Raw genomic sequence first — 16660 nt, 5'->3', positions numbered from 1 at the left:
GAATTCGAAATTTTGGAAACCATGAAAGCTTCGAAATTTTCGAATTCGAAACTCCGCTGTGGTCAAAAGTTGCGAATTTTTCGAAATCGAACCTCGGTCGGTACGAAAATATCGAAATTTTTCGAAATCGAACCTCAGTTCGCTTCGCAAATATCGAAACCTTTCGAAATCGAACCTAGGGTGGTTCGCGACATCCCTACTTGTGTCGCATTGTACCCTGTCTTCCGCCCAAATGCCCCCGTTTGTGTGCTAACGTGTGGTGCATATTTCTGCTGGTACAGTGATGGACAGGAGAGCCATGGACGAGAGTTTCATCACGGATACCAGTAGCAGCGTGTAAGTTCGCTGAGCTTTCTTCGTTACAGTGTTTTGGTTTCTGACGTACGGGGTAGAGCGTTTTGACGGTTTTGACTCTCTTCGCGTTCTGTCCAAAAATAAGTTACTCTCGGGTGCAAAAGCAACCTAATATATGTATATATACGGTCGTTTTGTCTTTCGTCGGGTCGCATGCAGGCGGTCTTCGTTTTGCTTGGACGGTGCCACGAGCTCAAAGATTGACAGTTGTCGGCTGTTGCGTCGTCGTATTTGCTGCGTGGCAAGATATTTTTGTAAATTCCAAGTTTAAAATAGAGCCCAGTATTGTAGAAGAAAAGTTTTCAGAAGTGCCTGAGGTTTGCGCGGGTTTCACCTAACTGCACGTCGTTTAGTTATCATCGTTGAACGATTTAGGATTCACCTTCCGCAGTGCGCGAGTTAGGAGACCCTCCAAAGCTGCGATAAATTCTGAGCACGCCCGAAACTCTAGTCTAACCCTGGCCTAACCCAAAAACAACCATTTCAAATGTGGGGAAAAAAAAAAAAAAAAAGACGTGGTAAAATACTTTTCTACGTCGATTGTCTCTTGTCAAAATTAAATTATCGCTCCGGTGTAGTATAGTGCCCGATGATGCTACCGAACTTCAACCGGTAATCCTCACACCCCCCGCATTTAAACGCCACCAAGTACGCGTACCGGTTTGGTAACCGGTGGATTCTCTTTGTTTTTGAACGTGCCGGCATACGGCGCGCATGCGCGGTGGAGGACCGGGACTGGCGATAAGTCGCGGACTTCTCCGACTGCTCCGCATCCTCTCCTGAGAACGCCATCCGCAATTTTCCGGTGTCTTGCGATGAAATCCTCCGACATGGTGATGTCTGTCCGGCGTTGGGCACTCGTCTTCGTCCGCAACTGCCTCTGCAAGTTGGCCTCCAGGCGATACTCCAGGCTCTAGACGCAGGTCTCGAAGTTTGCTGATTGAGGCAAGAGTGCGGCGACATCGCGTTTGGACTGTAATCTCGCCAAGGTGTCAATCGTAGGCGCTAGCCCTGATGCGACGTTGTAGCAGTTATCTTCGCGATTTGTAATTTAAAGCTGGCGTCGCTGGTTCGTGTTACACGAGACAGATTTCGACGAGGAATTGGGCTAGGCGGTGCCCACGGAGGAAATTTGCAGGAGCGTTTATGTCGGATGTTCTAATGTTGGGTTTTCCCCGAGTTGCAGCGATGAGTTTCAATTTCGGTGGCTCTCTCCGCCGATCTATTCAAGGCTGGGCCGAAGTGCATTTTTCTTTTTAATTCGCTCGAGCGGTTTCTTTACTGTAAACAGAAATTTCAATCGCGAGTCTTGGAAACTCTAACCCAACACTAGCTGCTCCTGGGATGGGTCACTGTGTCTTGCAGAATGAAGGTATAATTAGCGTGTTTTCTATTCCATATTGAGATCAAAACAGTTGATTGCTAGCTTTATCTTAGTGGCAAGCATGCGAGGAAATTGCAGGTGGCTCTGTTAGAACCTTTCAACTTTCCCACGTGAAATTAGTGAAGTAATCGTTCAACACTTGTCCTCATCTCTCAGAGGAGATCCAGAGGTCTCGGTCGGTGCTCCATTGATGGCAGCACAAGCCAGTGAGTACTACTTTCCTGCAACAAGCGTCTCCAGCATTCAGTTAACAATGTACCGTAACCATGCACTCCTGCCCCAGTTATAAACTGGCTGTAATTCTGGATGCTGATGCATTACAAATAATTTCTTCGAGCGAGGCACACTGTGAAACCACATTTCTGACAGATTGGCCTCTTCTGTTGCAGGACGCATGATGCCCTTGCAGACGAAGAGCTTGAGAGATTACGAGGAGGTGATTAGTGTTCCTGCTACTCCAGTGCTCTTGTACCATGACATTAGCCTGCTACTTTCTTTGCTGCCTGTTTATTTCTTTTTTTTTTTTTGTGTGTGAAAGTTGAGCATTGACTATACCATGTGCCTTCGCAGCATTTAATCAAGCTTGAAAGAGAGAACCTTCATCTTCGCCTGAGGCATTTCTACATGCAGCAGCAGAAGGATCCTGAAGCCAGTGCTGGCACTGCTGAATTTGAGGCTTTTGTAAGTACCCATAGAATTACATAGATTGTGACAGAAAAGACATGTAATTGAGATTATGGAGCTTTCATGTGGCATGTGGGGAGCAAATTGCTGATTTAATAGGCTACTGTAGGCTTGCAGCTGAGGTATGTGTTGCATGTTGTGAGCTGGTGAACATGGTGGTGTGAAGTGACTGCGTCTGTGAAGTGTTTATTCTGAGCACTAATTATGGTCAAAGTGCAAAAAAAAAAAAAAAAAAGTATAGTCCCACAATTTTTGTTTGTTTTGTTTTGTTTTTATAGAAAAGTGAAATGCTCGGTGACGTTGATAGACTTACCAAGGAGATTGGAGAAAGAAATGCCCTTCTTCAGAAGACTTGGTGAGCTCGTTTTCACATATATTTTTCTCTCTTATAGTTATTTGAACTTTTTGGTAGTGTGACTGATGGATGATGTAGGGCTGAGAGATGCTCCACTACAATTTCGTTTTGTTCAGGCTGACTGTTGAACAGCAACATGATGCCATCGAGCAGCTGAAACAGGAGAAGGCTGATCTGGAAAAAGAACTTCACAAATTTCAATCAGTGAGACTGTTTCTTATGTCTTCCTTAGAAGACCCCTTCCATATGTTACCTTAAGTTATTTTTTTCCCTTTGTTTGTTTTTTGTTCTGACCAGAATTGTAAACATGTGTTGCAGAAAACAAGTTTTGCTGAGGCCGTTCATGACGACAATGTGAAAATGGCAAACAATGTCTCCCAAGTTCAAAGGCAGAACAAACACCTTGAAAGTGAAGTCAAAGTGAGTAGTATTTACAAAAGCGATTTCCTTTTAGTTTGTTCCTAGAGAGTTAGTGCATCATCATTGTTTTGTTCAACACATTAACTATATAAAATTATAGAGATAAACAGCACAGCACACAAAATTTGTTTTGAAGATCAAACTCTTTCACAATTGGGAGGAGCTTTGCTTGGGAACATTTTGTGCCTCACGTCTCAGTCAGCTTTGTTTTAGCTAGATGCACTTTCGTTAATGTTCATCACATTCTCAATCTCTTCATTACAGTAAACTTAACACATAAATTTCTTTTGTGCACTAAGGTAGGTCTTTTTCACATCATTTCCACCATCCTCGTGGTGCACCGTTTTCGTGTCGAGGTTTCTGCGGTGTCTTCCTCTTTTTCGTCGACGTGCTCATGCAGAGTTTGACGTCTCTCTTTTACTCTGAGTCAGTATGCGAGTCGTAAAATCCTGCGGTGTTGGAATGCATTACGAAGACCACAATCATCGACAGAATGAAAAAGACAGGGAAGGGTTTCAGTCGCCGCGCCTCCAGCGTGAGCTTTCTACCTTCAATAATGCTTCTGCGTCCCTTGAGCCTCGCACTTGTACATGCTGGAGGCCGGGCGTTGGAAAGAGATGCCCCACCGTTCTCACCTCGTCAGTGACTGCAGCACCCCGTATCAAACTGCTCCTGTTGTGACACCTGCCGCAGGCTTTGAAGATACGCCTGCAGGAGCTGGAGAATGTGGAGGCGCCGTCCATGAGACACCAGCTGGACAAGAAGATCCTGGCGCTGAAGAACCTCTCAACGGTTGTCACCAGGCAGGAAGACGTCATTGAGGCCCTGCGCTCGCAGCAGGCGCTCCTGTCGTCCGTCGAACCCATGACCGAGGCCTTCCTGCAGCGCATTGAGGATGCGCTGGCCTCCAAGGACATCCAGGGCGCACTCCTTGCCAAGGACAAGTTCAGGCGAGACCTCGGCAACGTGAGCAATTTTCGAGTCCTATGCTTTCCCCCTCCACCCTCGTTGCCATTCTTCTCCATTTTTAAAGCCTAAAATTCTTTTTAACGAAATCCTCCCCCCCCTTCCTCCCACAACCCCAAAATTTTGTCCCTCATCCGTTTATCTATTTGTGCATCTTCCTCTAAATTTAGTTGGGAAATATTTGTCACGTGACTTATCAATACCACTCCCCATCCATTCACCCTCCTTGGGTTTCTTCCCAATCTCTCCCTTCCCCTTGCTTCCCATCCACTTACATTCAATTCCCTACATTTTCCCCTTCCTCCCTCTCCCAATATCTCCCCCTTTCTCCTACAGTGCCCTCCCCCTCATGGGAGGAGTCTACGCAGTGGCTTAAAAAGCGCAAGGGACTAAGAAGAGAAGGAGGGGACAAGACAGAGCGCCTCCTTCTCTTCTTAGTCCTTTGCGCTTTTTAAACCACAGTCTAGATGTTCAACCAACTAGCCCCCCAATTAATCTTGATGGGAAGAGTCCTTGGTTTTAGAGCGCAGCTCTTAGGCGCCCGTTTCCGGTTTGAGCGGCGTCGGCGTCGCCGTCAACGTAACTGCGCGGTGCGTTATGGGAAATGTTCCATCATGCACCGCGCAAGCCCCTCCCCCGAAATCACGTGACCCCCCCCCACCCAAGGTCACGTGACCCCCTAAGGTCACGTGACCTCCCTGGAGTCACGTGACCAAAGAAGTCACGTGATTCTCCTGAGGTCACGTGACCCTCTGATGTCACGTGACCTCCCTCCCCCGAGGTCACGTGACCCCCTTGACGTCACCCGACCTCCCATGAGGTCACGTGACCTTCAGGAGTCACCTGTTCCTCAGTACGCTTCCATCCTTCTCCTCAAAAGCTGCGCTCCAACCGGCGTTACAGGGAATTGTAAACGGCTTTCATTTTTTGGTTCTTATATTTTTCAAAAATTGGGGAAAGGGGTGGGGGTTAAAAATAGGGTGCCTTGTTCCAAACTAATCATAAAAAAACTCATTAAAAATATTCTTGAATTTGGGTTCTTTAGATTACATTTAGAAATATATAAACATAATGAACAATATAGAGCAGCGGTGGCCAGGCTGACCCGGCCTGAGAGCCGCAAACAAGACCACGAAACTTTCAATTGAGAATTAACTTCTCAGGGTGTCATCTGTTATTCAGTAACTTGCAATGCTGACCTGGAACTGAATATTTGACAAGTTCTAAACCGTCTGAGGCCTATCCTCATTAATAAAAACAACAACCTGTAAAACATGATCTTCTTATGACCAACAAAAGCAGAAAATGTGTAAAAACATGAAAGCATAGTAATCATGCATTTATGAGAAAAGAGACTACATTTTCTGCTTGGTTTGTGCTAACAACTGAATGCCAGTAGGATGACTTAACGGCATTGTGATATGAAGCCTTGAATACATCTTAGCGTGTTGTTTTTTTCCTTCCTAATTATCTCTGTGCATTTTTGAAGGGCAGTATTTCATTCAAACAGGTTGTCAGCAAGCATCACACTTCCCAGCAGGACATATCGGCTGAATTTTCTCATTCCGAGAGCTCGCTAAAGAAGCAGGTTTGGCACCTTGAAGCAGAGCTTGAGGCAAAGGAAACCACAATTGAGGTAGTACTGACCTTGTTTTTAAAATTTTCAGCATGTGCATACATGTCCATGGTAGAAAGCTACTTTGACAATTGAGTTGTAGTTTGTAAAATTATAACTGAGCCCCAGTTTGGGCCTGCAGATTGTTTGCACTTCCAGATTAAAGTGCCTCGTTGGTAATGGTGACAATGAGAGCTCAGTGTATAATCCAGGTTTATACAATAACATAAACACAACCAAAGGCAGCAAGAATTTCCTTTTTTATCGACAAAATTACTGTATATAGAACAATGTACCTCATTTTATGACTGTCTCACGCCTAAAATGTTAGGTGCACTCAGAGAGAATAAAATATATATCATCTGTTTTGACAGTTGCAGATAAATGTTGCTACAGTATTTTTATATTTTTGTTTAATATGGGGTCTTTATCTCATAAGCATCATTTTTATGAACAATCATACAAAAAAAATTGTTCAGTAGGCCTTTTTTTTTTTTTAAGCATGCAGTTACTGCATGATTTATTTCATAATTTCAGATGTGCAACTAACAATGACAATTAAAATCTGGAATATTATTGTTAGGGATGATGACAGCAACACATCTTAGATTGTTAGGGGGGGGAGACAGCAGCATGTCCTACTAGAATCTCAATCTCATTTTTTTTATGACCTTTGGTTTTTCAAACAACATATTTATTATTGTTATTATTATTATTATTATTATTAATATTACTATTATGCTTCAAGGTACATTTAATATACTACTCTTTGGGGTTTTTCTTCTCTCATTCTTAAAGAAATTGTAGAAACATTCTGCTCATAATTCTTCTCTCTTTTTTTTTTTTTTTTCAGGGTCTCAGAGGTGAAATGCTGCTGCTTAGCTCGAACCTCGAATCCTGCCAAGAGAGGTGTCGTGACCTTGAAAGCGAAATTGAGAGGTCGTCGCAGATGCACATGAGGATCTGCACCGAGAAGGACAAGCTCTTAGAGTCTGTGCAGTTTAGAGTGCAAGAACTCGAGAATAGTGCTCAGGTGCGAAAATCTTGGGAGAAAATGAGAACTTCCCGATTAATATGTTGCATGAATCCTAAGGCTTTTGTCGACTTGATGAATGCAGACTTGTTCTTGACTGTTGCACAAGGGTGGTAGAAGTGTGTTGTAGGGCAGAGCTTCATGTAGAGGGACTAACAACGGAAGCAATAATTATTCATATTTATATGTACGACTGCAGACACCTGTATGAGAGAGGAGCAGAGTTTAAATAATACAACACCATTCAAACTACTAGACCATTCCTAAGTGCTTGCAATCCTTATTACCGATTTCCGGAAATACTTTCAATTTGCTTTTTATAGAATGGAAAATCTGTTGTATGCCCGTACTACTAACTCCTTGGATCTTTTGCTTGCCTTCACGTGTAGAAAAGGGACTCCATGCATTCTGAACTCTACATATTTATTTAGGAGCTAATTCAACTGATTGTGTCTGCAAGGTTTGTTAGTGCCCTTCTTTCCTAATTGTCTTACTTTATAATATATTTTTTGGCATCAACTTACCAAAATGTGTTTAGAGACAGATTGTTAGCCTAGAAATTGCTGTGTTCTGCATGCAGGAAGCACTAACCCTGAAGAGCCACCTGACAGCTCTGGAGAGGGAATGCACATCATTGCAAGCTGCTGTCCAGGCTAAGTCAAACTTCATTCAGGTACTCCTATCACATGACATTGCCCTTGTAGATGGTCTTTGCATTGAGCTTGTACACTATTGACAAAGCACCCAGTTGGGTTCAACTGAGATTCGTTGTTCTCTGTTGGAACAACAGAGAAGGGACCCTTGACAGAATTACCCATTTAAGGGGTGATGAAACGAAATTCTTTTGTCTATTTCATTCTCTACATGTCAACTACCATAAAATCCTGTGAGGACGCCCCCTCCCGAGAGATCGTCTATCCCATTTTTCTGGCTTTCTGGCACGTCAGCCTTCTTGTAGCCTTACTTGTGAAAGGAAACGTGATGCGCAAACGCGCCGGAGGCGCCGGATCTTCCTAGACGGGTCACACTCTCCATAGGCTGCTTTTTGAGCACTCACTGTAATCTGCCTTATGAATTGAAAAATATAACCATTCGTTCAAAATACGTAAATCTGATTGTCATCAGCAGATTTTGGAGAACATGTTTAAGCGTGAGAGATATATTTCAATTTTCATTTCAATACCCTCAAAGTGTTTAAATGCAGACCGTGTGCTCTAATGGAAGAATGTCACACGAACATTGATGGATGCTAGTGCTGCGTCAGTGTTCAGTTGCAACTCATGTCCAATCTGCGTCTCATGCTGGTTTCCGTTTTAAAAATCCCATTACTGTGGCCTTGTTACTGTACTCACTTGCATACTGAACACAGTTTTTTTTCCCCGAAAAAGTGACGCATATTTGGGGGTGCATTTAATTACACGGGGTAAAAATTTTGTGCATGAAATGTTATTTTAGGTACCCATCTGATGGGGGCATTAACTGTGGCACGTCTCCACTGACAAAGGTGCACCCATGACTGGTCGTGGGTGCACCACAGTAACCATGCTCTATAAATTGCATGCCTTTCTTTTTAAAACATATTCAGATTTTTTTTGCCAAACAAAAAGTTCCCTACGAAGCTCGCTCGGTATGGAGAGCTACGCGAGTGTTCCTAGGCCTAACCACTTTCTCAATTTCACTGTCCAAAAGTAGACCGCAGACGACAACGTGCTTGTGAACGTCAATGCATACAGCGGACGAAGCTTCTCCGGGGGCTGGGTAATTCCTGACAGGAGCTGTGCAACGATTTTATAAACTTGAAAGAATTGGCATCTTCTACTTTTGACATTGTTCATCTTGTCACAAAGGACAGAAAACATACCTCCTTTCTTCCAAATGTTGCGATTCCGTTGCGTAATCGCAAGGCGAAAATTGGAACATTCCCCGACCTGCAGCCGCAAGCGGTGACCATGAGAACCACGCGGCGTGACGTCAAGGGGGGTCTTGTAGAAAGACGGGAAGTTGTGCGAATACCTGCGTAATAAGAGGTGACTTGAATTTAAATTTGAATTTGAATTTATTTATCCCTCAACATTACATTGTGAGGTGGGACGCAAGGGAAAAAGCTGCGTGGTGCAGCTTGAGGGCCCCCTGTGCTTCTGCACACGACAGCAGTGGGCAGGAACAGAAGAACATTTCCAATAAAAGTACACTGACACATTCAACGTAATGGGGCACTATGCATATTTCAGTGAAAGGAACAGTTACACAATTCTTACACAAAACGTAGATCTAACAGATGAAGGACATCAATTAATTTTTTCTTGGGGGTTGTTTCTATAGAAATATTATGCAAAAGAATGTTGAGATAAAGCGGTAAGTTATAACATAATGATTGGGCGCGATAAGATGTGTGGCAAAATGGCAATGACCAAGCAATGTTGTGACGTATGTTATATGTGGGTGCGTGGCGATTGAGTTTAAACATACTTAACAGGACATCATTGTTACTCGCGACACCACTCTTATACATACACAACAATTTGAAAGCATAAAGAGAGGTTGACTTAATAATACTGAACTTGAAAAAATATTGTTCGGTATGCATGCACCATGAGACATTCGCAATCAGCCTTACTGCCCTTTTTTGCGCAAGAAGCAATTTGAGTTTGTTTTGTTTTGTGGTTGTTCCCCAGGTGATATGACAGTAATAATAGGTAGTAAAAAGGCATTATAAATGACGATTTTAACACTTGTCGGAAGCGAGTATCTATGGTGACACAGTACACCAATTATTTTGTTAATTTTCATGCGTGTATGTTGAATCTGTGCATCCCAGTTAAGCGTCTCGGAAAACACAACGCCTAAGCATTTCATCGTTGGTACGATATTGATCCTGCTTTGTCCTAGTAGAAGTTGGATATCTTCAGATATTACTTTATTCTTCGTTCGAAATTTTATAGCTTTAGTTTTGTTAGTATTAACCTTCAAGTGATTTTTCTCGGACCATTGGTGCAAGTATAAAAGGAATTGATTGCCACATGCATTTCTATAAATCTTGTCGTTCGAACGTAAATATAAATGCGTCAAAAACCTGCTATCATCAACAAAACTTTTATTATGCACAGTTTTAGTTGCACCATTTATCCTTGGTCCACAAAAGTGTCAGCTCTCTCTGCTACCACTAACAGCCTCTAGAAGCCGGAGGGGGAGGGGGGCTTAGCCGGACGGGTATGGTGGAACTTGAATGAGGCTTTCCTTCTTTCACCATATTGTTCGCGCTGCGCCCGCCAGCACGTGGTCACGCGGTCGCGAGCGGATGAGTTCTCGCTGCTCTCTGATTGCTCTAGAGTGAGAGCTTCACCGGAACCCCGTGCGACCCCCATTGACGTCACAGCGCGCATGACTCTGAAGATGGTGAAGGAGTTGAGAGGTGCCGAAAACCTCAATCTTTGTCCATTTTTAAAATAAAAGCTAGGACATGCAGACAAGAGCGGTTGTTTGTTCTTTACTTCAGAAAGGTCAAGACACCAACTCCAGATTATTTAAGTAAAGCACTAAAAATGTTGCACAGGTCCTTTAACCAGCTTTGTTGGCTGTGTGTGCTGCTCGGTTGTGTTGTTGATCACTTCCACAACTTTCCGATCGCTACCATAACGCGTGCGTGTGCTGCCCATACCTCGGCAAACCTCACTCATGAGGGCCCTCACTCACCCTCACTCACCCTCATCTTCACAGGTGAGGTGAGGGTGAGTGAGTTTCTGAACCAGGAAAATTCATGAGTGTGAGGGTGAGTGAGGGCCGTGAGGGCCGTGAGTGGCGTGAGGGTCATGAGTGCGTGAGTGGTGTGAGGGCGGTGAGTGCGTGAGGGCAGTGAGTGGCATGAGAGGCGTGAGGGCCGTGAGGGCGGTGAGTGCATGAGGTGTGTGAGGGCCGTGAGGGCGGTGAGTGCGTGAGGCCCCCTTCAGATCGAGCATCTTTCTCAGCAATTTTGGTGTTAATAGCGGGTTGTTCTCTAGCTTTCCCTAGATCGACACGAAATGCAGAGATCGGGTCCGGCTCGAAATAAGCAAGCAACTCGGAGCAATTTGAATATGTTTGAAGCGGCTGCATCCAATCGGGGACGCAAAATTTTCACATGAAACCTCGTGCCGGCGATGATGACACCGAAAGACTTGGTTCTGGTTTGAAATCGACCGTTTTTTTGGAAATAAACTGTTTCAGAAAGGTGCATTAGTATTCTTAACGAGATTTAAATGCATCAAAACACGTTTATAACACGTAATTGTGTCTAAATAGTGCAGAAAAAATAAAATTTTATGATGACAATGGCAAATTGCAGCAATTGGTTGCTGCGTGTGATCGCGGGCGGCCCGTGTTGCTGGTGTTGCGACGTAAAGTTTCTGGGCGATATTGCCCCATCTGAAGCTGGCCTGAGTGGCGCGAGGGCCATCAGTGCGTGAGGGGTGTGAGGGCCGCAAGGGCGGTGAGTGGCGTGAGGGCGGTGAGCGGCGTGAGTGGCGTGAGGGTGGTGAGTGGCGTGAGGGCGGTGAGGGCCGTGAGTGGCGTGAGGGCTATGAGTGCGTGAGGGCGGTGAGTGGCGTGAGGGCGGTGAGGGCCGTGAGGGGCTTGAGGGCCGTGAGGCTCAGTGAGGGTGAGTGAAGGGCTGATGGTGAGTGTGACTGTGAGGGTGAGGGTGAGTGAGGGGCTGAAGGTGAGTGTAGCTGTGAGGGTGAGGGTGAGTGAGGGGCTTAGATGAGTGTGGCTGTGAGGGTGAGGGTGAGTGAGGGCGACCTAAAATGCCGACCTCTGGTGCTGCCATGCTTAACTTGGCTTCATTTGACTTGACCTGACCCGGCCTGGCCACCTTGTGGCTTACTTGACCTGGTAGCTCGCTGGGTCGGTTCGTCAAACGCAGTTCAAGACTAGCAGAGGCAAAAAATGGGGTGCGTTCATTACACATGGGGGAAAAGATCCAAATATTGATGACCATTTCGGAGGGGTGCATTAATTATGCGAGCAAATATGGTATCTATGGCATTTCGAGTGAGCACAATTGCACCTATGGTGGGGGAGGTAGAAGAGTACAAACACATGCTTCGGAGGAAACGGAGAGATGCAAAGCAGCAGGGTCAGAGCTGGGGTGTGTGACCACAAGAGGCGCAAACTTTGTTTCTCTCCTGCTAGAGCACTAGCTTTGGCAGCACTTTCTTTTGGAGACTCTATGCACGAAAATATTTGTCCTATCAAGGAACAAAATATGTGCCAAATTAATTTGTGCAACATCAATGTCAAGCAGTGCACAATATATTTTATTACCACTGCCTCTGCCACAATAGTGCGGGAAAGGGGCAAATTTGTTTTAGCTTAGGGCACGCGCAGGCCACAGGAGAATAGACCAATATCCTTGTTAGACAAGCTGTTTAAACTGTCGTTGGGTCCCTAGTGTAAATCATATCTGGTTTTACATTATCTTTCTAAGTGGAAAATTAAATTGCTTAGGTGCACTTCCTTTTGTTTATAAGCATTTAAAATTAGATATCAAAACAAATACTGTCCTTAAAGGGCAACTCCGCTCAATTACGAAGATTACAGTATAATGAGTGATTTCACATTAAAAAGCCCTAATAAAAGACACTATGTCATTTAAATCGCAAAAAATGGGATATATATTTTTAAATCTACCGAAACCGAAACTTCGGTTCCGTCCGACAACATTGACCTTGGGCCGCCAAGAACATGGCTATCACGTGGTACGAGACGTCATGGGGTCCTCTAGGCGACAACAGGTGGGAATAAGGCGGTCATGTACCAGGTGCAAGAGTCGTCTGCACCACGCTCTTCGCCACGTTCCAGTGTCTACAACGTTCGATGATGTCTGCACACCTGTGGCATAAGTCTGCCCACATAGTGTCTGTAGTGTTGACAAACTTCGAGAAAAGATAATTGCAAACGGTGAGACAATGACGGTGGTTGTGACGCGGGAGATGGCGGTAACGGCGGGACGACGGCGGAGCGGCCGGACGGCTCCCAAAAAGCGCACTGTGCACGTGCGTTATACAGATCACGTGGACACCGCGTAGCACCGAGAGAAAGCATTGCTGACGTCACCCGTTATGCTTGCCAAAAAAAGTAAAAACAAGCAAAAGAGGGCAATGGTGATGATGCTTAGCTCAATGTTGGCTACGCCCACGCTGTAGCTTTGACTGCACTCTTGGTTGCGCCTCAATTTGCCCGCTCGAGTCAGATGATTACGGCAACTTGCTGAGTTACAAAATTTGTTAGACTGTTTAAGAAACGTTTAGACGAAACTACGTCGTAATATTTGACATGTGGTCTTCCTTCGTGATACTGAGGAGGACTGCAGATTGCGGGTACTGCAGATTCACGTGTCGCAGCGCGATAAACATAAGAGAACCTACAACCAACACGCATGTCACACATACTGATACTGCAAATCGTGCGGTTCATGCGATTCTCTTCGGACATCGCATGATCAATATTCAGCGGGAATTGCGGGGTATATGTTTTTCGGATTGTTTGTTACGAATATGCAGCCCAAAAATTGGGATAGGCGGTCTCTCGGAGGCGGGCGTTGTCTCTGAACTTCATGGTAGTTACTTAATATTCTATACATATTTCTCTGAAGTTACTAATAGTATAAAAAAAACAGTAAACTCTCTTTTCATAGCTCATCTAGTACAAAGGTGCATCTTCAAAAGCAGTTTGTAACAATTTTAAAGATTCCTCTGGATTCGTGGTCTTCCACTTTTCAAGGTATTAATTTAAGTACTAATCAAAGCTGTCTTCTATCAGTCTTAAAACTTCCCGTCACTGGAAGCAGTGTGATGCAAGACGTTAGGAGTTGTGATTGTGTGCAGCAGCTTTGAGAAATCTTCCCAGGGAAATGGTTTAGCTTCAGGAATGACCAACTCTGAGTGGTCCTTCCAGCACAAAGACGTAGGATGTATGTTAAACGAAGGAGGAACATCTTAGTTTTTTTGTTTTTTTTTATAGTAGTTGTTCTTAATTGCTTGTATAGAATATTGATGCTAACAAATCATGTTGTAAGGCTTTTCTGGCAATGATGTGTCCCAGCCCAAGTTTCTTGCATTGACAGGAACTGCTGTCTGAGAGGAACGCGGCCGCATTGGAGACAGAAAGGTCGTTCCAGGACCTTCTCCGCTCGCTGAAGCAGAAGGATGACCTTGTCGACCAACTGCAGACGAAATTGACCTGTGTCACGGAGAAAGCAGCAGTGCAGGTTTCTGAACGGATTGGCACCCACGAAGCATCTGGGAGCAACTTGATAGACCTTTCACTACAGGGAACTGCAGGTGCCGGAGAGAATGCCACGCAGGAAACGACTGCGGAGAAATTTCTGAGCCCGCTCAAAAGTCCGACGAATGCTGAAGATGGGCTTTCTGACAATCTGGCGACTGAACTCGACGAGCTGTGCTCTATTATCCGTGACCTGGGCCGACAAGCGGGCTTATTTTTGGAGCTGAGCACCGTTAACGGCGAGCAGTCGGGCATTGCGAAGGCCCTAAAGGATGCCCTTAAAGACGCCCGTGACAGGGGCCTTCGTGTTGCATTACTGCCAACACGGCACGAAGTAAACGACAAAGAAAACGGCACCCCAGCTGATTGTGAACCGTCTTCCAAGACCCAATCGGAGCCGAGGGACATGCTCGTACTCTCAACCCTCGGTGAAAAGCTGAAACAAGTTTGCAATCTCTTCGCCATAGAAAAAACCCTTCCAGAGTCTGGTCGCGATTGGAGTGCCAAGGACGTCATGGACCATGTCGAGCTTATTCTGGAGAAGGCGAAGCAATGGACTGCGGACTCTGGCAATGCATCTTTCGATCTCCGCAAGAGCCACGAGGTTTCGCTCCAGGAGAGCATGGAAAAGCTGCGGGGGGTGGTGCGCTGGCTCCAGGACGAGAGCTCACGCAATCACTCCGACATTGCGAGCTTCCAAGAGGCGGTGTTGTCGGACCTCAATCCGGCGCTGGAATGCATCGCGGTGCTCCGTGACGAAGTGGACACTCTGTGCGCCTCATGGAGAGCTCAGGACGGCAGCGGGAAGCGCTGCTCAAGCGTCGACGAACTCGTGTATGCCGTCAACTTGTCGGGGAGACTGGTGCCTGTCGAGTCATCCCTGGAGACAACGCGGCACGGGGAGAAGAGCTCGAAGGTATGTGAGCGGCTCGGCTCCGCTGATGACTTTACGGTTCAGCATACTCTTCTTGAAATTATGCGTCATCTGGTGGCTCAAAAGGCAGTTTCACTTTCGACAAACTGATAACAGTCGTGGAACTGTATTTTATTGGGCACCCCCGCTTTTGCACGTCAATGGCAGATGAGAGTTGGTTCTTTGCTCACCAACAATTCTCTCTAGATTTTGTTTCAGTTTCGACAGTATGAACATAAGAACTGACCACTGCAAAGTGGCGACCTATGAGCCCCTTGATTAAATTTTTGCCATCAAAACAATTAAGGGCCAAACATGTGCCAGGAGAGTAATGGAACCACACTCCAAAATGAACGCTTAAGCAGTCGTCATATCTCATTTGTGCGTCATGTTGTATTGATGTGTCAAATGTACGGACCTCATGTATCCTCCACTTGATATCATCTTAAACTTTTTCCTCTAGCTCGAGAAACCCGCCGTTAATTTGGCACAGATGCTGTGTACTGAGATAATAGTTGTGATCAAAGTTGCCAGGTTGAATTTTGAGAAGGGTGTATTGCAAGGGATGTACACTCCTCTTCAAACTTAACGCCACCGCTCGATTGCCCAGATATTTGTTTGTTTCAGCTAAACGAATCACAACAGATAAAATGTCCTCCCCAGGCTGGCTTGTGATCGGGGATTCAAAACTTCACCGCTTGGTCCGGCCAGAACATCCAGGAATAGCACAAAAGAATTCCAAAAACAGACCATCTCTTGGTGGCGTCAAGTTTGAGGAGGACTGTACTAGCCTTACTGCAGTTCTGCTTTCAAGTGTACCTGCACACCGATGTAGCTAGCCAGCTCTGATGCTCTTAGTTTTGACTCATAAAACTTTTTGCAAACTCGAGGGTAGCACTTGACGAAGCCCTATTATTGATTTCTTGCACTTGTAGGATGTGTCGCAGCAGACCAGCGATGCTGATGTGGACATTGAAACCCTCAAGAGTGACCTTAGCAAGTCCAGGGCACAGGTTAGGATTCATCCCCCTCCTCTCTGTACCTCTATTATATCTAGAGTTGTGCCTCGTTAATATGGACCCCTCTGTGCGTAGGGCGTCTTTTTTTAAGCTTAGCATATTTGCTTAAAACAAGCCGTGAAAGCTACAGTAATGTGGTTTGTGCTGGTGAGTTATACGACCAGGGGGACATAGTATAGGGGCCAATTGTAACAATCAGTCGACTAATTAAGTGAAATTTGTTAATTAGCTTTTTAATTAGTGAAAACAGACAATGGCTCCAATTGGAAACTTGCCGAGCGTCATTGACAACCACTAAATCAGTAATCTTTAGAAAGACTGAGCGTGTGAGAAGCACAGTAGTGTGCTAACGTTATCACTCATGCAGCCGGAGCAAGGCTACACAGGTAGCCTTAACCGGCTGCATGAGTGAACGTTAGCACACTACTGTGCTTCTCACACGCTCAGTCTTTCTAAAGATTACTGATTTAGTGGTTGTCAATGACGCAGGAGCAGGTGCAAGGGGCTACCTGTGTAGCCTTGCTCCTGCTGCACGTGCGGTATTTGCATGTTAACCCTTCCTAGGTTAACATATCACTACCAGCGTGGTATGTTAACCTAGGAAGCGTTAACATGGCGACAGTGTTTATGCTCTAGGTAAGGAAAAGCATGGCATAT

The 16660-nt window shown here is 45.3% G+C and overlaps 1 protein-coding gene across 2 annotated transcripts in view; it reads left to right on the top strand.

Annotated features, from left to right (window-relative positions):
* The first annotated feature begins 205 nt into the window (after positions 1-205).
* The window catches only part of LOC115325483 (golgin subfamily B member 1), a 65713-nt gene continuing 49258 nt past the window's right edge, over positions 206-16660 (top strand). For both annotated transcript variants that reach the window (XM_029986218.4, XM_029986217.4), the window contains exons 1-13: positions 206-336; positions 1895-1944; positions 2128-2174; positions 2309-2419; positions 2701-2777; positions 2894-2981; positions 3096-3197; positions 3891-4163; positions 5674-5799; positions 6632-6811; positions 7392-7484; positions 13911-14987; positions 15920-15997. In XM_029986218.4, coding sequence (XP_029842078.2) covers positions 284-336; positions 1895-1944; positions 2128-2174; positions 2309-2419; positions 2701-2777; positions 2894-2981; positions 3096-3197; positions 3891-4163; positions 5674-5799; positions 6632-6811; positions 7392-7484; positions 13911-14987; positions 15920-15997 — 2355 coding nt within the window. In that variant the 5' untranslated portion in view covers positions 206-283. The remainder of the gene's footprint in view (positions 337-1894; positions 1945-2127; positions 2175-2308; positions 2420-2700; positions 2778-2893; positions 2982-3095; positions 3198-3890; positions 4164-5673; positions 5800-6631; positions 6812-7391; positions 7485-13910; positions 14988-15919; positions 15998-16660) is intronic.

Source organism: Ixodes scapularis, unplaced genomic scaffold (assembly GCF_016920785.2).
Source record: "Ixodes scapularis isolate PalLabHiFi unplaced genomic scaffold, ASM1692078v2 PGA_scaffold3__209_contigs__length_174095766, whole genome shotgun sequence".
Classification (NCBI taxonomy): domain Eukaryota; kingdom Metazoa; phylum Arthropoda; class Arachnida; order Ixodida; family Ixodidae; genus Ixodes; species Ixodes scapularis.
This window is presented reverse-complemented; position numbering and strand designations above follow the sequence as displayed.